General features: G+C 49.5%; 1 protein-coding gene across 1 annotated transcript; it reads left to right on the forward strand.

The window, feature by feature from the left end:
- Positions 1-2,522: 2,522 nt before the first annotated feature.
- On the forward strand, positions 2,523-27,367 carry SELENOT (selenoprotein T). Its single transcript, XM_055128197.1, has 6 exons — positions 2,523-2,742; positions 16,627-16,737; positions 17,480-17,606; positions 19,913-20,000; positions 23,791-23,944; positions 24,981-27,367. Exons 1-5 carry the CDS (start codon positions 2,606-2,608, stop codon positions 23,913-23,915), a joined length of 588 nt encoding a protein of 195 aa, XP_054984172.1. The 5' UTR covers positions 2,523-2,605; the 3' UTR covers positions 23,916-23,944; positions 24,981-27,367.

Raw genomic sequence — 27,367 nt, forward strand, 5'->3', positions numbered from 1 at the left:
GGTAGCTTGCCAGGCTCTCCGAGAGGTATGTGTATATCTTTTACTGTATTTGGGATATGAATACGCCATGGGGAGCTTGCAAGGCTCTTCCATGTGGGCAATAGAGTCTTGGTAGCTTGTCAGGTTCTCCAAGAGGGAGAACAAGGCTATTACATGTACGGGAGCTTGGTTTTATATAGTCTCTGGCTGTTGGCTGTTGGTGGGATTACACAGTGCCAGGGGCAGTCTCTGGGTGTGGCTGCCAAGCTACAGGAAAATGGGGGGTCTGGGTGGAGAAGGCCCAGTCCCAATCTGAGCAGGCTTGGAGATCTCAGCCCTGGGTCCCGCACACCTGGATTCCTCTGCTGGTCCCTTCATGCGTGAGGCTCATCCTAATGTGTGGAGAGGGGCCTTGAGCATGGCTGTGGTTGGGTTCCGGAGGTCTTCAACTGTCACAGCTCTGCTTGGGGCGGGGAGGGAAAGGCAACCCGTCCCCTCCGAGGGGCCCCGGTGAAGACAGCCAGGCGTCGGGGGCGAGACTGCATCGTCACTCTCTTCCGGGAGATTGGTCTTATAATCTCTGGATGTTGGCTGTTGGTGGGATTACACGGTGCCAGGGGCAGTTTGTGGGTGTGACTGCCAAGCTACAGGAAAATGGGGGGTCTGGCTGGAAAAGGCCCAGTCCAATCTGAGCAGGCTTGGAGATCTCAGCCCCGGGCCCCGCACACGTGGGTTCCTCTGCCAGTGCCTTCATGCATGAGGCTCATCCGAACGTGTGAAGAGTGGCCTTGAGCATGGCTGTGGTGCATAATTATATAAATATATATATATATGTATATATATATATTGCAAAGCCAGTGCCCTGCACCACCTATCCACTTTTTTTTTCTTTTTACTTTTTGGGTGGAGAAAGAACACAGCAAGTAGGGTGTTTGCCTTGCACGAGGCTAACCCGGGTTCGATTCCTCTGCCCCTGAGAGCCCAGCAAGCTATTAAGAGTATCTCGCCTGCATGGCAGAGCCTGGTAAGCTACCCGTGGTGTATTCAATATGCCAAAAACAGTAACAAGTCTCACAATGGAAACGTTACTGTGCTGACAGTGCTACAGTGATATATACATCATACAAAAATTATATATGTCTGCAGAGTATGAACACCATTTTGAAACTAAATGTATATATGTGTAATATAATCTATTGCCATATTTATACATTAAGAACATAATTTTGATACTCTGCATATTCTATGTAGCACTGTGATAGCATCAGAATGTTTACTCCTCAGTCAGACTCCAGGTTGATGACCTCTTTTGTCCTAAAGCCCCAGCCCTGAGGAGGGGTCCGGCTGTGCACTCCAGGTTCCTCTCCTGCTCCTTCTTCCAGCAGCTCCCCGCAGGCAGAGGCCCGGCCCGGCCCACAGGGCTCCCCTGGATCTGGCTTCTTCCCAGTGACAGTTTCTGCTGACTCCAGCCTCTGCAGCCGCTCTGCAGTGCTTTCTCAGCGGAGACCTCGCCAGCAGACCGAATCCTTCTGCAGTCCTCATTTCCATCCCGATCTCAATGAATCAGTGACGGGAAAATGACCAGAGAAATACGAAGAGTAACTAGATCTTTGCTATGGAGCATTCACTTTTTTTTTTTTTTAAGGTAGGATCATTGTGGTCCATTTTTCTTTTCAAACGGTCCTTCTTTAGAGATACATATTTACATAGATGATATGTAATATGTATGCAAATGAGGTGATGGCAAACATTTGCTTCTCCGGGGGAAAAGGCTACAGCCCATCAAGACTGTCGGAGCAGGGAACCGATGGATCGTACACCAGGCAGGGAGCTTGCCTTGCACTCTGCCTACCCTGGTTTGACGGCTGGCCCACATACGAGCACCCCAGGAGTGACTCCCTGATCACAGGGGCAGGAGTAAACCCTAAGCACTGCCAGGTGTGGCTAAAACCAAAAGAAAACCAAAAAAGCCAAAATTGCAGTAACTTGTGTTTTTCTTTTTTTTTTTTTCGGGGTGCCATGGTGTTATGAGTGATCACTCCCAATGGTGCTGGCTGGGGGGTGCCAGCGCTGACCCCACCGATCGCAGGGCATGTGCTCTACCTCTTGAGCCATGTCCCGCATCCCTCCAGAAATGTCCTGACACACAAACGGCCTTTAGGAAAGGAGACGGCTTGAGTAAGAAAGGCAAGCGCCCTCGGGAGTCACCTTCCTCTTTTCCTCCCAACACCGGAGCGGGCCTGTTATCGAGGCCCTCCCGAAAGCCAGCTGCTGGGGTTGGCAAGCAAACGCCAGGTGGGACCGGGATCGTCATCAATCAGCATCTCTGACATCCCCCCGCGGCGGCGCGGTACCCCACTGTGCGCGCATCCCCCGCCCTTCCGGGTTGCAGCACACACATCCAAGATGGCGGGCGGGGACGGCCGGAGAGGTCGGAGCGTTCCCTTCCCGCGTCTGCGCAGGCGCCGGGCCGCGCGCAGGCGCGGAGCCGCTCCCGGGGGGCCGACCTTGGCGGACGGCGCCTGCGCGGTGGGGTTCGGCGGACAGCGCCTGCGCGGCTTCGCGGGCCGGCTGCAGTCCGGGCGTGCGGGCGGCCGCGGCGGCGTCGGTGGCGGCGGCGACGACCATGAGGCGGCTGCTGCTCTTCCTGGTGGCGGCGGCGGCCGTGGTCCGCAGCGACGCCTCCACCAACCTGGGCGGCATCTCGACCAGGCGCCTAAAGATGCAGTACGCCACGGGGCCGCTGCTCAAGTTCCAGATCTGGTGAGTGAGTGCGCGCAGGGGCCCCGGCCGCCGCGCCCCGCCGCCCCCGGCCGTGCCGCGCCGCGCCCGGCCTTACGCGCTACGCGAGGCCCCGGCTCGGCGGCCTAGTGCGCCGGGGAGCGGCCGGACAGGCCAGTCGGGGCCGGCGCTCCGCCATGGCCACCGGGCGGACGTGGGCATGATCGGCGCGGCCCCGCTGACCGCCCGCCCCAGTGACCCCCCCCGCCCCGCTGATCCCCCGGCCCCGCTGTCCCCCCGCCCTGCTGACCCCCGGCCCCGCTGAGCCGCCGGCCCCGCTGACCCACCCCCACCCAGCTGACCCTCGACCCCGCCGTTCCCCCGCCCCGCTGACCCTCAGCCCCGCCGATCCCTCGCCCTGCTGACACCCCGCCCCGCCCACCCTTCATCCCCGCTGACCCCCGGCTCCGCTGACCATCCCCCTCCGCCCCGCTGACCACCCCCCCCCCCGCCCCGGCTGTCTTCCGGGCCCCGCCCATCTTCTGGCGCAGCTGAACCCCGGCCCTACCGACCCTCCGGTCCAGCCATCCCCGGCCCCGCTGACCCCCGCCCCGCCGACCCCCCGGAACACCCACCCGGCCGTTTCCAAATCTCCAGCCCGGCGGGCGCCTCACCTGGGCCCCGCAGAGGTTGCAGAGGCTCGGGATGGAAGCGAGACCCCCGCCCAGTGGGCATCGGGGGGAGGAGGAAGGGGTCGGGCGGGCTGAAGCTGCTGCTTCTGCACCCAGGGTGACCCCTCGTCCATCCCCAGCACCGCCAGGACCGACCCCCTCCACGCGCAGAGGCAGAGGCAGCCTCTGAGCACCACCGGGTGTGGCCCCAAGGTCGGGAGGGGGGGACCCAAAACCCAGACGTCTAAATTGTGCAATTGCAGACGGTCGGGGGCCCCCCAGCGCGGGGCAGGGGCCGGCGAGGGGCCGGCGAGGGGCCGGAACGTCGCGGGGACCGCCCAGGCCGGGCTAGCCGGGCAGTTGGGGCTGGCGAGTTAAAACCCGCTTCTGCGAAGGCTCGCGTGTTGGGCTGTATTCCTGGTCTCGATGTCTGTGCTTCGGTGCCGGTCCCACTCGGTCAGATCTCTAGAAGGAGATCGAGCGATTTCTAAGGAGTCAGAAGGGTGATGAGTGAAAGCTAAAGCCCGTTTCTTCCTGTTTTAGAGAAGCTTCCTGCAGTTTCCCTGCGGATAGCGTCCCTGTAATGCCCAATACCAACCAGTGAATGTTGATTACTAAAATCAAACGATTTTTGGATTTTAGGAATCAAAAAAGGTGGCTAGATTGCAGGTTCCCAAGTTACATGATTTTTTTCCCCCATACTCCCTACTGTTGTGTCCGTTCTTTCAGTTGTATTTTCCCAAAATACTTTAAAGATGTTTGTATTGGAATACTATTAAAATAATTTAAGTGTTCCTTCTCTAAGAATAGTCATAACAAACTTCAAATGCTTAAAACAGTTGTAGGGAAGAGAATAAAGTCCTTCAAATTCCTTCAGATTAAACTTCAAATTTTTTTTTTTTTAATGCTTAAAGTACTTCTTCAAAGAAGTACTTTGCAAAGGCTGAGCTAGGTGTGGCCCAGAAACCCAAACAAAACCTTTGGATATTTAGATTTTCTTTTTCTTTTAAATTCAAATTAATTAAAAAATTTAAATCAAAAGGTCGAATATGAGGGAAATTTTATTTTTGTCACCTTGAGCATGTGCAGAAATGCTTCAGGATTATTTCTCTCTTTTTTTTAAATTCATCTGTAGATTGGAAACAACTAATAATACAGGTGACTTTCAAATACTGGTAACTTTAGTTTGTGACTTGTTGCTTTTCCCCCAGAGATTAGTCTGTATATTGTCAAGTGAAATTTTACTTTCAATTTTGATTTGGTTTTTGATCTGGACTGTCACTTGAAGTTTCTTTGGAAAGGAAAGGAAGCTAAACAATTGAGAAAAGGAAATTCTTCAGTTCCTTTTGAGATTGAGTTGTGAAATGCATTTCCCCTTAGTAATTCTCCCTGTTAGGGCAGAGGTAACCCAGGGGCTGAGCTGTCTGCTTTGCCTACAGATTGGGTTGGATCATCAAGCCCTGACAGGAGGGGCCCCTGAGCACTGAGCCAGGAGCAAGCCTGAAGCATGCCAGGATGCATCTTTTTAAAACAGCAGGGGAAAAAAGCCTAATAAAGGAGAGAACTGTTTTACCTTCTTTCAAATTGCTTTTGTCCCTTTCATTATTTATTTATTTATTTATGTTGGCTCTAGGGTCACACCCAGCAGTGCACAGGGGTCGCTCCTGGCTCATAGACTCAGGAATTACTCCTGGTGGTGCTCGGGGGGACCATCTGGGATGCTGGGAATCGAACCGAGGTTGGCAGCGTGCAAGGCAAACACCCTACCTGCTGTGCCATTGCTCCAGCCCCATCCCTTTTATTTGTTATGTTATTTTCTTTAATTTGAGTTTTATCGTCCGTAAATTGTATCATTTTTGTGACTGCTAATATATCAGAATAGCAGTGTCATGCAAGTGGATTTTAAAACTTTTTTGTTTGTAGTTGGACCACATCTGACTTGGTGTTTAGGGGAGCAAACAGTGGCAGGAATCGAACCCAGGGCCTCACGTGGCAGGTACTGTACTGCTGAGCCACATCCCTGGCTCTGCAAGGAGGTTGGAAGGGAAAGATCATGCTTGCAGAATAGCTTGGAACGACCTTCCCTCTCTGCCACCATGTACTTTTCAATAAGTATTCATTCAGCACTGTTTTTGTGACAGGAACTAAAGATAACTTTGCTTTGCAAGACAGATACAGCACCTCAGGGATTCTGCAGAGGTGGTATGCCCGAGTGTGTGCTTTACTGTGCCAGTTGATAGAATGAAGTAGTTTGACATTAATTTTATATTTGGGGAAACATTGATCCAGCTTGTTTGGATATTTAAATATTAAACATTTTACAAAAGAAAGCACTTAGAGTTTAAGGTTCTCCTGTCCCAGTTTCTTGTTATTTTTATAAGAAAATGTATTTGTACACATGCTTTATATTGTCACATATATGTGATGTAACATGAATAGACTGATAATAGAGTCAGTACAGTTAAGATTTCAAAACAGAATAAAGCAATTGAATTTTAAGGATCTACTGCTGTAATTGTACAGTCCAGCTTATGAATGGAGGGTTAGGAGGTGAATTAAGGAACTACTCCAAGAATGTAGCACTGTAACACTGTCCTCCTTTTGTTAATCGATTTGCTGGAATGGGCACGAGTAATGTCTCCATTGTGAGACTTGTTACTGTTTTTGGCATATCGGATATGACACGGGTAGCTTGCAAGGCTCTGCCATTTGGGTGGGATACTCTCGGTAGCTTGCTGGGCTCTCCAAGAGGGACAGAGGAATTGAAACTGGGTCAGCCACATTCAAGGCAAATGCCCTACCCGCTGTGCTATCGCTCCAGTCCACTGCAAAAAATAGATGTTTAAATTTAAATTTTATATCAACTTAACCTTTACTTTCACGGCATAATGTCAAGAAAAGATCTAAGTCCTATTTGGTTGTTGATACCAGTTATTTGTTTTGGGGGAGCCACACCTGGCAGTGCTGGGGTTTGCTCTGTCTCTGCTCAGGGTTGACCCGAGGTCATGCGGGGCGCCCCCGGTTGGTGTGTGCACCGTGTTGGCATCTGTCTGCTGGACTGTGCAGGCACTTTCTTGGCGCTGGGACTCCACTTCAGTGTTTACGTAGATGTTACGGCAGGAGTCGGTTGACATCGGTCATCATCATTCCGTGGTGAGCACTTTGGGGTGCAAAGACTCAAACCCAGAGCCTTGACACAGCAGTGGTCTGCTGTATCCCCAAGCCCAACCTAAATGCTGTGCAGTCAAGTGGTGGGGTGAGACACTTGGTCTGGCTTCAGGCTTTGTACGGGAAATGAACTCGGAGCTGAGACTCGAGGGGTTTGGGGTTTGGGAGCTGCTAAGAGTGGGATGGACTCGCTCGGTTAGCCGCCTCGAGGGGCAGAGAACACGATTTCAGGGGACCAGTGGAGGACCCGCGGCCATGCCACGTGAGGAGAGACAGACGTGGTGAAGAAGCCTCAGGGGGACAGAGGACAGGTCAGAAACCGCTTACAGGAGTGTTGGAGCTGCCCAGGCGAGTTGAGGAACTTGGAATCAAAAATTTGGCGCAGAACCTCCTGGTAGAGGGGCAGGTTTGGGAGCTGTTGAAAGGACTGGAGAGAGACTCGCAAGGCGCTTGCCTGGCATGTGGCTGGCCCGGGTTCTAACCCTGGCGCTGCGTATTGTCCCCTGAGCACTGCTGGATGTGACACAACAAACACCTCCCCCCCCCATGCCCCCCGGGTCTTTGAATGGGCTAGGGAGATAGCTCTGAGGGCTCGGATGCTGCTTTACGTGTCAGAGACCTGGGTTCAGCCCCAGGCCTGTGGTCAGCACATTTTCATCTCCCCAAAGAACCACAGTAAATCAAACTAGAAACTTCAGTTACTGTATTTCACCAACCCTAAGAGAGACCCTGGTTTTACAGACCACTCCGAAGGGAAGAAGTACTGCCATTAAGTGGACACGCCTTCCTGAGATAGATTATAGCTTTTGTTTCTCTGCGTGTTTCTTCTGTCTGGTTTGTGTGTGGGCACCGCCTGGGTGGTGCTTAGGGCCTGTTGTCCTCAGGGAACCCCACTGTGGTGCTGGGGATTGAACTTGGTTGGCCACATGCACGCAAGCATGCTAACCGCTGTCTTGTTTGTTTGGGGTTGGTTTCTGGGCCACAGCTGGCCGTGCGTGGGGCTCCTCTAGGTGCAGTGCTGGGACCAAGCAGGGGCAGGCGTCACAACGCAGCAAGTGCCCACTGAGAGCCTATCCCGGTGGCCCAGTTTTCAAAGGCTGTTACAGATGTGACATAAGCGCTCAGTAGGGGCTGGAGCGATAGCACAGCGGGGAGGGCGTTTGCCTTGCATGCGGCTGGCGGTAAGAGCTGTTTGCACAGTAAGGTTTGCAGACAGTCCGGTGGGGAACGCGGGTCTGCAGACTGTCTGACAGTAAGGCCTGTTCTAGTGAAAAGAGGGTCTAGAGACTCAGAAGGAAAGATGGACTGCTCAGGGGGCGCTGAGAGGCTTGCGGAGGAGGAGATGAAGCCTGCTGGGGTCTCCATTGGAGCTTTCCTAGCCCATCTCACCTGGTTCCGCATGTGGGGAGGGGGGCGGAAGTGAGGGGGCCTGGAGTCAGTTTAAACTCCTAGCACAGCGCCCAAGCCAGCCGGGTGATCAAGCCTTTGAAGCGCTACTCTTTCGCTTTGCTTAAAAAATAAATAAATAAATAAAAGCAGGTGGAGCTCATGTGGGTCCCGAGGCTGTCCCTACACACTGCTGGTGTGACCCAGAGGCCCACCGCACTCCCAGGTGTGGCGCCCCCAGTAAAAATTTAAAGGGGGGGGCTGGAGCAGTAGCACAGCGGGAAGGGCATTTGCCTTGCATGCAGCCAACCCGGGTTCGATTCCCAGCATCCCATATGGTCCCCTGAGAACCGCCAGGAGTGATTCCTGAGTGCAGAGCCAGGAGTGACCCCTGTGCATCGCCAGGTGTGACCCAAAAAGCAAAAAAGGAAAGGGGGGAAAAGACTAAAAAATAAACAGAAGGAAGTAAAAAGTTCACTAACTATCTGTCAGCAGTTGTGTGTCTGTGTGTGTGTGCGGGGGTTGAGGGCGGGAGGTCTTGGTGCTCAGGCCTCTGCGGGCCCACTCCAGCCAGCCCAGCCTGCAGCACAGTGTCACCCTCTGGTGCCAGGCGGTGCCTGGAACCACACTGCCCTGGCAGCACCTGGGGACCATGTGGTGCCAGGAATCAAACTGGTCCGCAGTGTGCAAGGCATGTGCCTAGCTAGCCCCCTAAGTCTGCAGAACATTCTCTTTTTTCCAGTTTTTTTTTGGGGGGGCCACATGACTCCACACTCAGGGGTCAGTCCAGATGGTACCTGGGGACCTTCTCTGTTGCCCAGGATGGAACCCAGGTTGGCCATGTACAAGGCAAGCACCCTGCCTGCTGATCCATCGCGCCTTCGTGACCTTTCTCTGTGACCTAGTGGTGCTTGTGACCCCGTGGACGTGGCCAGTCGTGAGCACCCTGTGGTGGGCTCGAGCTTCTTCTCTGTAGATGTTGATGATGTTATTCACGTCCAGAGTCGTCTTGGTCCTTTCATTAACTTAGCAGCTTTCCACCTGTTCGTTTTCTTTAGGTGTGCTTGCTTTGTGCTCTCTGTTGCTCTTTTTCTTTTCTTTTAAAGCGTGTGTACACACAAACGGGCGCACACGCATACTGCTGGCCTAGGGCCCTGTCGGCAGCAGGCGCTGCACGGCTGAGTCGCGTCTCCTGCTAATGACGGTGTTTTTGCTTTGGGTTTAGCCCGTCTGCTTGGGAGCTGGGCTTTAAAGTACCTTTCAGCGCTGTGCCGCTGACGGCTTGTGTCCTTCTGCTCTTACACTGGCTGGCTTTTAATAGGAGTCCTGATTGCCGGTTCTGCTCTTCAACCCTTTCCATGAGCACTCAGGCGGTGGCTTTGGTTTTGTTTTCCCCTTCCCCTTGCCTCCTGGCTGCCATGCACTAGGCCGAGGACCCATCCCTGGCACGTGGCTGCGTGTGCTCCCTGCAGAACCCAGCACGCCCTCCCCCCAGGAGAAAATGGGGGGTTTCCTGGGGTGGCGCAGTGATGGTTTTCTGAAAACCAAGTGGACCAAATCACTTGGAGTCACCGCTGTTCTTCAGAGCGTAGGGTATGCCTGCCACAGTGTGGATCAGTGAGCACGACGTGTGGGCCCCAGGCCTGCCCGCTCCTTTGAATTTCTGATGCATGTGGGTAGCGTTGTTCCTGCTACAGCTCTTTCCTGGGAGATTTTAAACCTGTTGCATCTCTTTTTTGCATCGATGGATACATGCAGAAGCTAGACAGCTACTCTCGGCACTGCCGGGGAAGCTTCCGGAATTTATTGTCCGCTTCTACTGCTGTCTCCTGACATGTCCTTACTTCTAGTTGTTTTCAGTGTTTTTGTAAGATTTCTTGAGATCCCTGGCCTTTTTTTTTTTTTTTTTTTTTGCTTTTTGGGTCACACCTGGCGATGCACAAGGGTCACTCCTGGCTCTGCACTCAGGAATTACCCCTGGCGGTGCTCAGGGGACCATATGGGATGCTGGGAATCGAACCCGGGTCGGCCGCGTGCAAGGCAAACGCCCTACCCGCTGTGCTATCACTCCAGCCCCAATCCCTGGCTTTTTTTAAAATTGAGTTTATTCTAATGTCTAAAGGAATCAGTCTATAACAGGTTAATAAAGTACAAGTCAAAAGCAAATCCAAGCTCTCAACCCTATGTTTTTGTTGGTTTTTCTTTTTTTAATGCAGAGGGTAAGAAAGTATTGGAAATAAAAACATAAGGTCATTTGTTTTTTAGGTGTTGTTTTTATTTGTTTTGGTTTGGGGGCACACCCAGTAGCGCTCAGGGGCCACTGCTGACAGCCCGGGAGGTCAGCTGTGCAGTGGGTCACTGTTGGGACAGCCTGTGGGGTGAGATGGCATGTGGGGCATAGTGAATAGGAGGGAAGGTACTTCAGACAGTGTGCTGACAAATGAAATCAAATACTTAGAGAGTAAATATCTGAGATTTTGGCCCGTTTTCTTTTAGGGGAGATGTGAGAAGTTGGGTTAGTAACAGCTTGGCAAGAGTAGGCAGTTTGACGACAATTAGGACCAGGTGTTTTTTGAGGATAGGGAAAAGTGGAATTTTTGGTGGCTTGATTCAGGAGACTGAAAAATCCCTCACTTTCTGAAGCACAGAGTCTGTATTCAGCATCCGCTAGGATTCAGCTGTTCCCTGGATTCCTGAGACGGGAGACTAGCTTGTTCTCCAGCCCTAGGCTAGTGAGGTTTCGGACCAGGAGCAGGTGTGGGCTGCTGTTCTAGCACATGTGTAGCATGCCCACATACTTATCTGTTGGAGGTGTACCGAGAGTCCGTGTCACACGGTGGCCCAGAAAGTTCAGTGTCAGCTGGAAGAGTGGCATGGGTGGCAGGAGTGGGTGGTCCCGGACTGTCAGGTGCCGCTGACCGCTCCACCTCTGGTCAGACGTCTGCTCGCTAGGCGGGCGCGGAGCCATGGTAAAACTAGTGGGCAGGGCCTTGGCACAGTTGGCCCGGGTTTGATCCCTGGGAAGGGACGCTGCCGGGAGCGACCCTTGAGCGCCACCACCTGTGACCCCCAAGCAGACATCTGTCGGCTAGGGAGAAAAAACACCTGCAGCTGTGCTGTTTGACGTTTGAAAACACAAACTTTGTTTTGGGAAAAACATTCATATTGCAAAAAGCTCCTTCATTTTTCTTTCAAATTTCGAAGGCAGATGCCAGGAGGAAAGGGTAGTTATGCAGGGGGTCGGGGAGGGAGGGGTTGAGGCTGCCTTGAGCACAGCCAACCCCGATTCGCTCCCTGGGATCAACCACATATTGTCCCCGAGCACAGCCTGGGATAATTCCTGAGCGTGGTTGTGTGTGACCCCAAAACTAAAATGCTTATAACAATGCCCGTTATTATGCATAAGTAAACTACCAAATTAGTCTTGTATATTAATTTGATCTTCAGAAATAAGAATGGTACAGATTTAATGTCCTTTTTAGGTTTCAAGATTCTAGGCCAACTCTGTTTTAACACCAAGGTCTTAAAACATCAAGATTTAAACAGACGAGAACTGGGAGGTCCGAGTGGGCCTCTGAGGAAGCCGTCCGTGGCTGACCCTTTGGGACAGAATCGCCTTTCGCCTGGAGAAGGGCCGCAGCTTCCCGAGCAAACAGCCTTCCTGGGGCTCGTGTGTTGGTTCTCCAGGAGGGAGAGTCTCTATCTCGGAAGCGTGTCAGAAACACCTCTCTGCTGCCCAGTGGAGACGGGGTGGATACTGGATTTTAGAACCATGGGCAAAGGGGTTTGGTTTGGTTTGGTTCTGGTCTTGGTCTTGGGCCACTAGGGGTCACGGGCAGTAGTGGTGCCGGAAATTCAGCTGGGCTCCTTCGTGCCAGCCTGTGCCCCAGCCCCCTCGGTGTCCGACAAAGTAGGCATTTACTCTGGACATGGTTCTCAGCATACCTGACTGTTCTGTTGGGGGCTCGTCGAAAGGACCCAGGGCCTCAGCTCAGCCTCATCCTTCCCTAGGCAGGGGTGTCTGCTCAGACCCCTGCCGGCAGAGTTGGTCAGCAAAGAGTCGGGTGGTGGAGGGGTCGCAGGATAGGGCAGCGGGGAAGGCAGTTACCTTGCAAGAGGCCGGCCTGGGCATCCACATGGTCCCGCGAGCCCCCCGCTCCCACCAGAAACAAATACCCAGTGAGTGAATAAATGATAGACGGGTGTGGGACCATGGAAACGGTGCCTGATCTAGCTAGGCTCTGTTTATCCCATTTCAAAGAAAAGTTTCAACTCAGCTTATTCGATCCCTAGATGGAAAGTGAGGCCAGTGGAGTCAAGTGCTGTCATTTAGGTGATTGGCTCTGTGGTGAGCGGCAGTGCAGGCGTGACATCAGATGGTACTTCTTGGCTGCAGGGTGATGTGGCACACAGGTGATCTAGACTGTATGAGTAATAGTTTCAGCAGAAGCAACAAAGTCTCAGAAATAGTGAAGACAGAATACCTGTACCTGTGAATGCATGGGGGGCCAAGTGGGAGGGGCCTCTTCTCAGGCACGGCTCCCACCAGCTGCTGTCCCTGTTTCTGCCGCAGGCCGAGCTTTCACGAGCTTTCACCGTAGTCCTGCGCCTGGAGAGCACAGTTCTGCTTTCCTTTTTCCTTTCTTTGTTGGGGGACAGCCCCCCAAGCTGTGCTCAGGCTTCCTCCTGGCTCTGAGCACAGCTCTCACTCCTGGCGGGGCGCGGGGGACCCCTTCAGGGCAGGCACCCTGCCCGCGGTAATGGCTTCAGCTTCACTGCACTCTGCTTCTGGCCGTGCTGCTTGAGTGGCCTGAAGTGCTCCCTTGACTTGAGACTTGGTAGTTGAGGGGCCAGAGCGACCGTATGATGGGTAGGGCTTTTCCCACAATTGCATGTGCCCGACCCAATTCCGTCCCTGGCCCCCAGGGCTTGATCTTTCCTGGAGTCCTAAGTCCTTCCCTCCGCTCCTCACTGTAGATATGACGGACAGATACACATATTTAGGCTAATGATTTGATATGTGTATATAGTTAAGGTTACTTAACGTGCCTATCACCACATACTGCAATTTCGTAATGGTCCATTTCAAGTATACAGTGCAGTGTTGTTGGTCAGTCACTGTAGAGGACACTAGAGCGCCCCCTGTTTCTTCATCTCATCAGTGGGCGTTCGTGTCCTGTGCCGAGTAATGCCTGTCCCCTCCACTGCTGACAATCAGCTGACAGTTTACTGTCGGTTTTTTTTTTCTTTTTTTTCCAGATTCCGCGTGTGAGAGCCCGGAAAGCTTGCCCCTCCCTAGCATGATGCCTTCAGTTCCTTTCCATTCTGTCACAGACATGTTTAGGTGTCAGGGCTCACACGCTCTGCCGGTGAGCCGCATCCCCGACAGGAGCGCCTCGGTCTCCAGTGCGGAATCCTCTCACGGTTGCGCGCAGACGGAACTGTCCGTGGACAGGCGGGCTGTTTCCAGTCCTGGCAGTCAGAAAATGCTGCAGCGACCGTGGGGAGGCAGGCGTCTCCCGCCTCATTCCATTTGAATATCCAGCCAGAAGTGGGTTTCTGGCGATCCCTTTACTTTAACTTTCTGGGGACTCTCATTCCAGTTTGCACTCTCACCTGCTTCCCTCCACACCCTGGCCCACACGCATCTCTTGTGCTTTGGATGAAAGCAGCGAGCTGGTGTCTGACAGGGTTAGTTTGAGTAGCATTTCCTTGTGACTAGTGACACAGAGTACTTTTTTCTGCACTGTTGGCCATTTGTATTTTATTTTATTGCGATTTTTATACATTTTATTTTCATAAAGTAGTTCACAATAGTTCATTGCAGATAATATTCAAACACCCCGTCACCAGCAAGCATCCCACCACAATAAGAGGGAAGTGTGTGAAGGTTGTTGTATTTCATTCTTGTGTGTGTGTGTGTGTGTGCGCGTGCGCGCGCTTTTTGGGTCACACCTGGTGTTGCACAGGGGTTACTCCTGGCTCTGCACTCAGGAATTACTCCTGGTGGTGCTCAGGGGACCATGTGGGATGCTGGGAATCGAACCCGGGTCAGCCACATGCAAGGCAAACGCCCTCCCCACTGTGCTATCACTCCAGCCCCTGTATTTCATTCTTGAGCCATTTAAGCCACATAAGAGGATACAGCAGGTGTGTAAAACCAAACAGATGTGTGCTACTTTGGGTACCTCAGTGGGCTAGAGTAGAAAGAGGTCTTGCTGCTGCAAATGCAGCCGTGCGCCCCAGGAAATGCTGCTTTGCTCTCTTCTGGGAGATTTAGTCTCTGGATCTTGGCTGTTGATGAATTACAAGGCGCGGGGGAGGGGCGGCGGGCAGTTTGTGGGTGTGACTGCCAAGCTACTGGAAAACTGGGGTGCTGAGGGGGGCCCCAGTTCTGATCTGAGGAGGCGTGGAGATCTCAGCCCCGGGTCCCGCATACCTGGGTTCCTCTGCTGGCTCCTCGTGGGTGAGACTTGTTCGAGCGTGTGAGGGTGGCTTTGAGCATGGCTGTGGATGGGTTCTGGAGGTTTTCAGCTGCTGAGGCTCTGCTCCGGGCAGGGAGGGAAACTCAACCCGCCCACCTGCAAGGGCGGGGCTCTGGTGAAGACAGCCTGGTGCGGGGTCAGGAGATTCTGCTCCACTTGTATTTTAGAGTTTGAAAATACCTATTCAGGTTCTTTGCCCATTTGTTTTTGGCTTTGGGGCCACACCTGATGGTGCTCCAGGCTTACTCGTGACTCTGTGCCCAGGGATGCTCCCGGCAGGGCTGTATAGATGCAATGATAGTGTTGCCTTTTTCTCTTGTTGATGATTTACTTTGCTATGCAGAAACTTTAATTTGATATTGTTTCAGTTTTTGTTTTGTTGCCTTAGCTTTGGGCCAAATCCAAAACACTCATTTGTTAAGATTGATGTCGAGGAGCTTCTCTTTCATGTTTCAAGACTTGCCTTGCACTCCCAGTAGTGGCCCGGTCTCCTTCTTTACATGTATGGTCTACATGTATGGTCTAGTTTCCTCTGTCATTCATTCAGGAGATTTGGGTTTGCCTTGGGGACACATCTGATGGGCTGTTGCTCCCGGTGGTGCTCCGGAGACAGGGCGGGGCCGCCGGCCAGCTTCCCGCCAGAGCCACTCGCCAGCCCGCTGGACACGCGGCTTCTCTTCATGGTCTTGACACTCGCTGTAAATCGGTTGGATTTATGTCTAGACTCTTCATTCTTTTCCAATGAATTTTTCATGAATTTCTGTCTGGCCTCTTGGTTCTTTTTCATTGATCTCTGTGTCTTTTTTCTGCCAGTAGCATTAAGTGTTGACCTGCGTGACTCCGTGATGAGTTTGAAGTTTGGGAGTGTGACGCTTCTAGCGTTTCCTCAAGATTCCTTTGTCTAGTCTGTTGTCTTTTGTGCTTTCATACAAATGTTAGAATGATTTTTTTTTTTTCATTTAAAGAAAGCCATTGAGATTTTGACAGGGGCTATGTGGATTCTTTCAATGGTTGTAGGTATTTTAGCAGTGTGAAATCTAGCCCATGAGTGCAAGATTCCTTTTCATTTATTTGCAACTTCGTTGTCCTTAGTATTGTAAAGTTTCCAGTGTACCCTTCCCCACATGGTGCTCGTGGCCACTTTCCCCTTTGCTGCTGCACGCCGCATATCAGGTACATACAGAGCAGTGATGTGCGACTGTCAGGTTGCTGGAAAGTATCTGCCTGACACCTGCCTTCTTGTAGAGTAAAATCAGAATTATATTTTGGGGTTTCTGTGCGGTCCTCGGAGGCCGGGCCACTTACAGCAGTATAGGCCCTGCCTTTGCGTCAGTTCTCGTCCGTGACCGGGTACCACTTGGGCGCAGGGGTGCTGAAGGAGCCGCCACACACGGGCACACGCCCCTGGGCTTTCCTGTGCCAGCCGTGCCTCCAGCCCTGGGGCAGGACTCTAAGTCAGGAACCTGTGAGTGTTAGGGTCCTTGACGTGGGGTTTCTGAGGCATGTTCCTGCACGGGGCAGAGTGAGAACAGAGAGCAATCCCATGCCTCATTCCTTAGCACTCGGTGACTCGTCTGTGCCCTTATTCGGACCTTCTTCCCCCTTACTTGCCTTTTGGGTCACCCCCTACAGTGCTTAGGGTTACTCCTGGCTCTGCACTCAGGATCACACCTGCAGGCTCGGGACCATACAGGATGCCAGGGATTGAACCCAGGTGCAGAGCAAGCGCCCTGCTCGCTGTGCTGTGGCTTCGCTCCCTGTGATTTTGTTCTGGAAGCCCCATTTCAGAGCAAGGATTGTTCTCGGTGTTAGTCCAACCACTGGTGCCCCACAGAAAGCTCAGAGATACTCTCTGGCTTCCGGTATGCCGGGCGTGCCCTCCAGCCCTTGGAGCTATTGCTCCAGCCCTAGAATAAGGCTCTCACGTCAGAAGACTGAGTGTTAAGGACTCTGGCTGGGGTGTGCTCACTGCATGAGCAGGCGTCTGTTGTCCCGCTGTGACTCCACGCTCTCGTTCCCGTGAGGGAGTGGGGACTTAACATTAGTGAAAATATCCCAGTGACCTGTGCCCCTCATCTGACAGTCATCACTCTGTAAGGATCCTTACTCTTGAGAAACACTTTCAATTTGATCATAATGTTAGACCTTGTGTAATTATAAAATAGACCTAGACTTATTTTAAGTCTCTTAATGAAAGTACTTCTGTTTCTCTGCAGTGTTTCCTGAGGTTATAGGCGGGTGTTTGAGGAGTACATGCGGGTTATCAGCCAGCGGTACCCAGACATCCGCATTGAAGGAGAGAATTACCTCCCTCAACCAATATATCGGTAAGGAAATTTACTTTATTCAAATACAGAAAATGTTTTATTTAAGAAGGAGCTTTTTTGTGTGTTTTTTTTTCTCTCCCAGAAATGGTAACATTTATATAGATTTATTTTCTATATGGATTTCATTGTGGAACTAGATCAAGAAGATCCATATTTCATAGAAAGTCAGGGGTTAAAGTAATTCCTTACTGTTGTAATATTGTAGAGACTAAGCTACACAGTTATTTATTTACTCATTTTGACTACGACCACACCCGGTGGTACCCAGGGGTTACTGCTGACTCTCCTGGTTCCGCACTCAGGAATCATTCCCGCCAGTGCCCGGGAGCCACATGCTCGGTCCAGAGCGCCTGCCCACCGCACCATCTCCAGCCGCGTGGTACATGTTCAGTTGACTTTGGGCCACGCCCAGCTGTGCCCAGCTTACTCTGGGCTCTGGAGTCGCGTGCAGTGGTGCTCAGGGCCGTGTGCAGTGCTGGGCGCCACGCCTGGAGCCCTGGGCCCCTGTCCCGCCTGGAGCCGGGCCGCAGCAGGCCGCTGCGCTGTCTCTGTACTAGCATCCCAGAGATGTTGGCGATTGGTCTTCAAGCTGCTGGTTAAACTTCGGTTCACTTTCTTCACAGTTAGGACTGGTGATGTTCAGAGTCGGTTCTCAAAAATGCCTGGACGTGTAATTCATGATGGAGTTTTGAAGTGAATGAAAAATTACGACTTACGTTGAATTTTTCTTTTCTTTCCACAGACACATAGCATCTTTCCTGTCAGTCTTCAAATTAGTAGTAATAGGCTTAATAATTGTGGGCAAGGATCCTTTTGCTTTCTTTGGCATGCAAGCTCCTAGCATCTGGCAGTGGGGCCAAGAGAATAAGGTACGTAACTCAGCCTGGGCAGACCTGTTGTTTCAGGTTGTTTCTTCATCTCGGTGTGTTCTTTTGTTCTGTTTTGTAACCCGACAATGCTCAGGGATTCCTCCCGACTCTGTGCTCAGGGATGACTCCTGGCTCTGTGCTCAGGGGTCACTCCTGGCTCTGTGTCCAGGGATGACTCCCGGCTCTGTGCTCAGGGGTCATTCCCGGCAGGTTTGGAAGACCATATGGGGTGCCAAGGATTCAGGTGGGTTGGCCACATACAGAGTCAGTGCCATGCTATGATATCTCTCCATCCCCTGTCAAAAATTAATGTAATGGATTTTTTCCCCCTTTTATGAGAGGTACTTAATTTTTTTAAATTGAGACAGCTACTTGATTTAAAGAGAGAAAATGTTGAAAAGTTTTAGAGGGGCAGTATTACGGCAAGTGTTGAATAGGGGTTCAGCGGGGTCCCTTGGGCCCCTTCAGCCTCACCACCTCACCCCCATATTGGTAGCCTTAACACTGTCGTCATAAGGGCTTTTCCTTGGATGTTGGCTGTTCTCTTGGGCTATTTCCCCAAGGCCTGGCAGTGCTCAGGATGCTGCTCGGAGGCCTGGGTTCCCTGCATCTCTTTATGCTGCTTCTCCCCAGCACTGGCTTGATTTGTAAAGTACTTTCTGCCTCGTATCTATATTATTTCAATATAAATTACTTTATCTCTGAGCAGGGCAGAGAAAAAAGCTGTTGGCTTTTCTTTGCAGGATCTGGTACAGCCTCTTCTGCCTGGGTCTCTCCCCTGTTTCACTTCAGGTCATCCTTGCAGATGCTGTGGGAAGTGGACCTGTTCTGTCTCTCTTCAGTATTGCTGGGGCTCTCGCCTGAGGAGATCGTGTCACTCAGGGCTATTCTGGGGCTGCCGTTAGCTGATTTTTGCCTGGCTTTACTTTCAGGCAAGGTTTTTTATTTAATTTTTTCACTCTCCCCAGTGGTGCTCCGGGGTCACTCCTGGCAGTGCACAGGGGACCGTGGTGAGGGCCAGTGAGCCTGGCCAGCTCCTGCCCTGCTGTGCTGGCCCAGGCCTCCGGGCAGGGCTCCTCGCAGATGGCTGTCGGGGCATGGCTGTGGTCGTCGTCCATCCTGTTAGTGACAGAATACTGATTTGTGTCAGACTGAGAACTGGTGTTTTATTGTCTTGTGTATATGTGATCTCTATCGATTCTAGATTAACTCGAGCACAGTGTAGTGTAGACAGAGCATTGTTGCCTCACCTGGAGGGGGAATGTGCTTGTATGCTGTCCCCCTTTATAACAGTCCTGGTCACAGTCCCCTCAAAGTAGACGACGTTGCCAGGTGGCAGGGGACAGACTCTCACCTCTGACACTGCACTGATATATTGATATATTGATATCCTCACAGTATCCTGCTTTTTTCAGGTGATTTTGTTGAAACCTATTCCTTCCTTTTTTTTTTTTCCTGTTTGAGGGGCATACACATCGGGAGATGCTCGGGGGTTACTCCGAGCTCTGCACTCAGGAATTACCGTGGAAGTGCTCGTTGGGGGGCATGGTGGCGTCTGGGATGCCGGGGATCAGACCCTGGACAGCCGTATGCAAGGCGGACACCCTCGCCCCGTGCTGGCTTTCCGGCCCCTGTTCAGTCCTGTTAGTTGAGTAAGGTGTTCCCAGTGTCATGGGAAGGCTCGGGGGAGCTTTTTAAAGGGGAATGAATGTCATGGGTGCCTTCTAAACTTCTTTTTCTCCAGTTTGACTTCAGATGATTTATTTAGGACATGACAGGTTATGGTAACTGCGTGGTGTTGCTGATTGTTACATCACTAGTCTCTTGTGAATTCATATTTTAGATCATGAAAATGGCACCGTGAGCCCTTCTGTGTGGATATTCTTCTGTGCAGACTACTCGAGCTATTGTGGTCTCTAGAACATTGTCACTCAGAGTCCCTGTTGAGGTCTCATGTTCTGCCTGGGTGTTTGGGGAGGGGGTGGGCTTGGGCTTGAATCTGTGCTGGGGGTCAAGCCTGCTGTGGCCTCCTGCCAGGCAAGCACCTTACCCCCCTACTGTCGCTGCCTCCTGGGTCTGTCTTGGTTTTGTTGTGGGGGGTGGGGGGAGCAACACCAGATTGTTTGCGTCACCTGAATGAGTGGGATAGTAGTGATTCAGAGAGAAATTTCTAGTAGGTTAAAAAAACAACATTAGCAAATAAAAATGAGGCTATATAATACTATGTATATACTAAAAAGATTACTGTTTTGAATTAGTTTGACTTCAAATGACTACATGTTGTACTTCATTCTGTTTTCTTTTAGGTCTATGCATGTATGATGGTTTTCTTCTTGAGCAACATGATTGAGAACCAGTGTATGTCGACTGGTGCATTTGAGATCACCTTAAATGGTGGGTTCTGCAAAGTTTACACTCCGATCAACTTTAAGTCCTGTGTAACGGGCCTTCGGGTTTTCCTGTATCATGCTAAATTCTCTATCTCTGTCTCTCTGTCACTCTGTCCCTCTTTCTCTGTCTCTCTGTCCTTCTGTCTCTCTCTCTCTCTGTCTCTCTCTCTCTCTCTCTTTCTCTCTCTCTCTCTGTCTCGTTTGGTTTTGGGGCCACACCCAACGATGCTCAGGGGACTGTATGGGGTGCCAAGGATCAATCCCGGTTGGATGTGTGCAGTGCAAACTCTTACCACTGTCCTATTCCTCTGCCCCGTAAATGACCTTTTTAGGTCATTTACGGTATATCCCCCCTTTCCCATCCTCCCCCTGCCTCCATGGCAGACAATATTCCCCATACTCTACTTTTGGGCATTATAGTTTGGAATACAGACACTGAGAGATCATCATGTTTGGTCCATTATCTACTTTCAGCACACATCTCCCATCCCTACCAATTCCTCCAGCCATCATATTCTTTTTTTTTTTTCTTTTTGGGTCACACCTGGCATTGCACAGGGGTTACTCCTGGCTCCACTCAGGAATCACCCCTGAGGAATCACACCTCAGGGGACCATATGGGATGCTGGGAATCGAACCCGGGTCAGCCGCGTGCAAGGCAAACGCCCTACCCGCTGTGCTATTGCTCCAGCCCCCAGCCATAATATTCTTAGTGATCCCGTCTCTGTTCCATCTGCCTTCTCCCCTCCACTCATGAAGCAGGCTTCCAGCTTTGGGGCAATCTTCCTGGCCCTATTGTCTACTGTCCTTGGGTGTCAGCCTCATGTTATGTTATTTTATACTCCACAAATGAGTGCAGTCCTTCTGTGTCTGCCCCTCTCCTTCAGACTCATTTCACTTAGCATGATACTCTCCATGTTTATCTATTTATAAGCAAATTTCGTGACCATCTCTCCTAACAGCTCTATAGTATTCCTTTGTATAGATGTACCAAAGTTTCCAGTCATCTGTTCTAGGGAATTTGGGTTGCTTCCAGATTTTGGCTATTGTGAACAGTGCACAATGAATATATAGGTGCAGATGTCATTTTCACTGTGCTTTTTTGCATCCTCGGGATATATTCCCAGAAGTGGTATTGTGGGGTCATATGGAAGCTCAATTTCTAGTTTCTGAAGGACTGTCCATATTGTTTTCCAGAAAGGCTGGACCAGTCGGCATTCCCACCAACAGTGAAGGAGCGTCTCTTTTTCCCCACATCCACGCCAGCACTGGTTGCTTTTGTTCTTTTGAATGTGTGCCAGTCTCTGTGGTGTGAGATGATATCTCATTGTTTTGATTTGCACCTCCCTGTTGACTAGCAATATGGAGCATTTTTTCATGTACCTTTTGGTCATTTGTATTTCTTTTTTGAGGAAACTTCTGTTCATTTCTTTTCCCCTTTTTTTGATGGGTTAGAGGCTTTTTTCTTATACAATTCTCCTAGTGTCCTGTATATCCTGGATATTAATCCTTTATCAGATGGGTATTGGGTAAATATTCTTTCCCATTCTGTGGGCTTTCTGTATTTTGGTCACTATTTCTTTTGAAGTGCAGAAGCTTCTTAGTTTGATGTAGTCCCATTTGTTTATGTTTGCTTCCAGTTGCATGGTCAGTGCTGTTTCATCCTTAAAGATGCTTTTAGCTTCAATGTCATGGAGAGTTCTGCCTACATTTTCCTCTATGTACTTTGTGGATTCATGTCTGATATTGAGGTCTTTAATCCACTTTGATCTGATATTGAGGTCTTTAATCCACTTTGATCTGACTTTTGTGCCTGGCATTAGACAGAGGTCAGAGTTCATTCTTTTGCAGGTAGCTATCCAGTTTTCCCAGCACCACTTGTTAAAGAGGTTTTTCTTGTTCCACTTCACATTTCTTGCTCCTTTGTCAAAGATTAAGTGGTCATATATTTGGGGGTCTCTGACAGAATATTCAACTCTGCTCCATTGGTCTGCAGGTCTGTTTCTAGCCCAATACCATGCTGTTTTAATTACTGCTGCTTTGTAGTAGAGTTTGAAGTTGGGGAAGGTGATGCCACCTATCTCTTTTTTCCCAGGATTGCTTTAGCTATTCATGGGGGTTTATTGTTCCATCTATCAGTTGTTTTTGTTGTTGTTGTTGCTATTGTTGGGATAGTTATTTTTTCCCCCAGTTCGTTTATTTTGTGGGGAGGGACCTTACCCTGCAGTGCTCAGGGCCTATTCCTGACTGTGCTCAGGGTTACTGCAGACGGAGCTCAGGGACTGAGTGTGTCTCTGGGGATTGAGCCCAGGCGGGTGCGTGGAGGGCCAGCTTCACTGCTGCCTTAGCTCTCTGACCCCCGACATCCGGCCACGCGGTCTCCCTTGTTCTCCGCGTACAGTGGGTCACCGAGTCTTGATTTCTGCCGTCTGCGTTTTCCTGAAGTCCGCTTCTGTTACTTTCACTGCTCTCACCCTCGTCCTGCCACAATTACTTTGTTTACCCTCTAGTACATTCTCTAACCTGGAAGTTGGCAAGTTCCAGCAACTAGACGTGCTTTTTCTGGCCTTCTAAAGATTGAAAACTCAGAAGACTATTCTGTGGCATACGGGAATTAAGTGAAACTCAAATTTCAGTATTCATGTCTTAAGGTTTTAAATTTGAATGTTGAAGAATTCATGGAACTTTAGTTCCAGTATATAAGCACATGTATTACATGTCTTTGCTGTTTAGTTCAGAAAGCGTGAAATACTTTCTAGCCTAGTACAGAAAAAGATTTTTTAATCCTTTCAAACAATGAGGGGTTTTGTTTTGTTGTTTTTAAATGCACGTCATCTCTTTGCTTCATTGCCTTAAATTCACCCAGAGGTTTTGTTCACCAGATAATGATCAGAACATTTGCATCATCCAGAGGCCCCGATGCCACAGCCGCTGGCTCCGTGACCTGTGCCACGTGGCACTGTAGCTGCTGACTGTTCTATAGGCAGCTCGGTTGGCTCCTAACCAGGCCCGTTCATCTGCTTGTCCACTCACCTGCTGCCACTTTCAGACTCCAGCTAGAGTGGAGTGTGCGTCTCTCCCGCCCGATAAAAAATCCTCTCTGGCTCGTTACAGTGTGTTGGTCCCTCTCCATCCCTGCCTCCTTGCATATCCCCGCATTGGATACCCAGGTTGAGTCCGAATCTTAGTCATTGTACTTGGTGCAATAATGAATAATCCTTATTCATCACTGCACTTAGGTCCTTTTGAATGAAATTCTTGTGTCCTGGCTGTAGATGTCCCAAAGTGGAATTGGGTCAGCCGGCAGTTCGAACTTTCCAGAGGACTCTGCGCGCTGTTTTCCACAGGGGTTGGACCAGACCACATTCCCGCCAGCAGTGGACAAGAGTTCCTTTCTCACCACATCCCAGCCACACAGATTGTTCCTGTTATTTTTGATATGTGCCATTCTCACTGGTGTGAGACAGTATCTCGTTGTCTTGGTGTGGATTTCACCAGCGATAGTTGATGCTGGCCATGTTTTCCTGTGCCTGTTGACCATCCACTTGTCTTCCTCTGAGAAGTCTCTGTTTACTTTCTCTCCCCATTTTTGATAGGATTTTGAAATTTTATTGATTTTTGTCTCAGCATCTTTTAGCTTTAATTCTTGCAAACAGTTGTAAAGTAGCTGTTTTTACAACTTATTATTTCAGAGTAGAGATTACTTAAGAGCAAGAAACTGAATTATTTGACTCACTTTTTCCTCCTATGCTGTATACATAGACAATACTAACAGGATGATGTTACTTTTATAGATGTACCTGTCTGGTCTAAGCTGGAATCTGGTCACCTGCCGTCAATGCAACAGCTCGTTCAAATTCTTGATAATGAAATGAAGCTTAACGTGCATATGGATTCAATCCCACATCACCGGTCATAGCCCCACCTCTCAGCACTGGAAACTCTTTTGTAAGTTGTGTGAACATCGGTGTTTAGGTATCAGCTAATAATCCCAGTTAGCAATATAATAGTAACATATATCATCTTCATTCAGGATTCAACAGATGGGTGTTTTCCTCCTTAAGATGTATAAATGGTTCAGTTTGGGCCAGAGGAAGGTTGTGCTAATAGTTGTATCTTAGAGGTTTGATAGGTGGACCTGAACTTCTTGTACTGCCTGCCTGGTTGTAGGGATTCACGTGTGCCATGATACTGACATGCACGCCCTGTCCTCAGTTTCATGACTTCTTCCTAAGAGTACAAATTCTTGTAATATGGCCTGAGATAAACATTTAGGGCTGAAGGGCTAATACAGGGGTTCGGTGCGTGCTTTGCTTGGCACTGACCCCCATGCCCCATGCTTCCTGTTACTCTGAGCGCTGCCCAGCACTGCCGGCTGGGCCCAAACCTCCTCGCCCCTTGTAGGAACAAAAAGAACATTTACAAGCAAACCTGTGTGAGCACAAGGAGGTCTTAACATTTGCCTGGTAGAGATGGTCTTCTCTGATCAGGGAATTATTTTACAAGTGGAGTGATAGCACAGCAGTTGGGCGTTCACCTTTCACACGGCCGACCTGAGTTTGATTCCTCCGCCCCTCTCGGAGAGCCCGGCAACTTACCGAGAGTACCAAGCCCGTGTGGCAGAGCCTGGCAAGCTACCCATGCGTATTGGATATGCCAAAAACAGTAACAATAAGTCTCAATGAGAGAAGTTACTGGTGTCCGCTCGAACAAATCGATGAGCAACGGGATGACAGTGACAGTGAAATTTTCTTTCCGCTTTTTTTTTTTTTTTCCTTTCTGTACCACACTCGGCAATGCACAGGGGTTGTTCCTGGCTCTGCACTCAGGAATTACTCCTGGTGGTGCTCCGGGGACCATATGGGATGCTGGGAATCAAACCCGGGTTGGCTGTGTGCAAGGCAAATGCCCTCCCCGCTGTGTTACTACTTCAGCCCCACTTGTAAATTTTCACATCTAATATTTTTCTCTGTTTTCCTTCCAGACATTAAGGGATTCTCCAAGAGCAGCGCGGCTGCCCTCATGAAGGCCTGCACTGAAGACAGCAGCTGTTGGTGCAGGCTGGATCTTCCTGGCAGGCTCGTTGTACCTCTTGGGAAACCTCAATGCAAGACAGTTGCTCAGTGCTGGCACATTTTGGAATTCTGCACATTCGAGGAGTGCAATAATACTGTATAGCTTTTTTCTCCCTTTCCCAAATCCACTCAGTTAAGAGTTTTTTTAAAATGTGACATTACTACTTGTACCTTTTCTTTCTTAGTCATATTTGACAAAGTAGGATATTTAGTTACAATTAATTTCACTTCAAAAGATGCCTGTTTAAATCTGTTGTAATTTTATATGAATTTTCCTTTTTATAGTTTAAAATCAGTCCTTTTAGGAGTATAGTTGAAGTTCCCAAATACTTTATAAGAGTCTATCAGACATCTCTGATTTGGCCATGTCCAGTTTATGGTCTCCAGAAATACCGTAGAGATTGTGAGCAGTGCATTATACAAAATTATGGGGGAAATCCTATATCCAGAGTACTCTACCCATTTGTGTGTATGTGTGTGTATGCGTGTATGATTACCAAGAACTACTAAAAGACCAACTGCTTTTTCAGTCCTGTTGTGTAGTTCGTGTCTTGCCTTGACCAATCTAATGAGTTGATTAACTGGGTCTTTATAACTTAACCCAATACAAAACTAAGCAAATATAAGTTAAATAAAATGTTTGAATTTATTGCCCAATGTACCTGTTAACATATATAATCGTCTGCGTAAATTTTCATTCTTACAGATAATTTCATAAGGGAAACACTTTAAATGCACACAATTGCCATCTTGTAGAATAATCGAAATTCAACTCACTAAAGGAGATTCCATTGGACTCCTTTTCCATTATCAATACTAGGTGAATAGAGACCACATGTCTAATATTTAACTTATCTAATATATATATAAGAGTTTTATTATATGAGGAACAATGTTGAAGATTTTTTATGCAGTGAATTAAAGATTGCCAGAGTTCTAAAACTATAATTTTTAAAGACTTAAATTAATAATAAAGATTATAAGAGTAATTAGTAGAAATAGGGCTGTGATGTCGAAACTGGCTGTAGAGCAGCAGTCACGGTATACTTGAGCTTCCCCGTAGGAGTGGAGTTGGTCAGTGCAGAGAGCACTGCGGGAGCTGAGGTAACAGCAGGCTGGGGCGCTGGCCTGACTGGGCGACCCAGGCTAGATCCCCGCATTCTGTATGGCCCCCGAGCATCGCCAGGTGTGGCCCAAAGACAAAACAAAAAATACAGGATTTGAGGAAAAGCGGTAATTTACCAAATAGTACAGCTTTGTACTTAATTGGTCACCAGGTGTTTGTCGAATGCATGTCTGGCAGTGATTGTGATTGTGACAACCTCAAGGTGGAAGGAATTTCCTCTAGCTGTTTGGAAGTTAGTCTACTAAATTCACTGCAGAAATGTCTCCCTTTTGCCTCAGACTGCAAAACTGTTAGCCTAAATTCACGTAATTCCAAGAATCAGAAACTACTGAGCGCTTACCGTTTACGTTCAAAACTAATTTATCTTTAATTTGGGCTTCAAACCACATTAAGTTGATGTGTAAAGCCCATGCTTTCTCTTTTCTGTAGGGTTCTGCCAAGTATGTGTAGTATCTTTCATTTCCGACTGGTTCACCTTTTGTCGCAGACTTGCCGATCGGGGCCTGTGATGTGTCCTGAGCCCGCCCCGGCCTTCCTGCTGGAGGGGGCCGCCTGTGTGGAGAGAGCTGGAAGGCTCTGGTCAAACCCAGCTGTTTGTTGAAATCCTTCTCAATATTGTTGTTTTCTCTTCCACCACATTTTGATCTAGGACTCAAGGGCCTAGTTAAAAATGGAAAGTGCCGAGGATTCAGACGGGTTCGGCTGTGAGGTTTACTGGTGCCCGTCTAGAATCTGACAGCGGGTCAGCTAATGTCGTTTGGAATTTACTATGGTCATGATCGTGGGAGAAATTGTTAGAGTGATTTTTTTTTTTAATGTCAATTTACTTTCATACCTCGATGTCCCGGCATGCAGGAGATGTGCTTTCGGAATGGAAATGCGGAACTCACGGCTGGCTGCTGCCAGCAGGTGACCAGCCTTCACAAACACTGTCAAAATATAAGAGGATCCCAATAGTTTTTCTTATTTTGCAATGTTACGAATTTGGGAAGCCTTAAATACTTGGCATTTTATCATTGTCATAATTTAAAAAATCACATTTTTAAAACAGCCTATAGGATTATTAAATTGTTACTACTAAGGCTTTAAAAAACCTTTTTTGAGAGAAACATAAGAAATTGTAAAATTTGGGGGATTTAGCATTGCAAAAATAAACTTTTATTAAGCTGA

Source organism: Sorex araneus, chromosome 2 (genome assembly GCF_027595985.1).
Source record: "Sorex araneus isolate mSorAra2 chromosome 2, mSorAra2.pri, whole genome shotgun sequence".
NCBI lineage: Eukaryota > Metazoa > Chordata > Mammalia > Eulipotyphla > Soricidae > Sorex > Sorex araneus.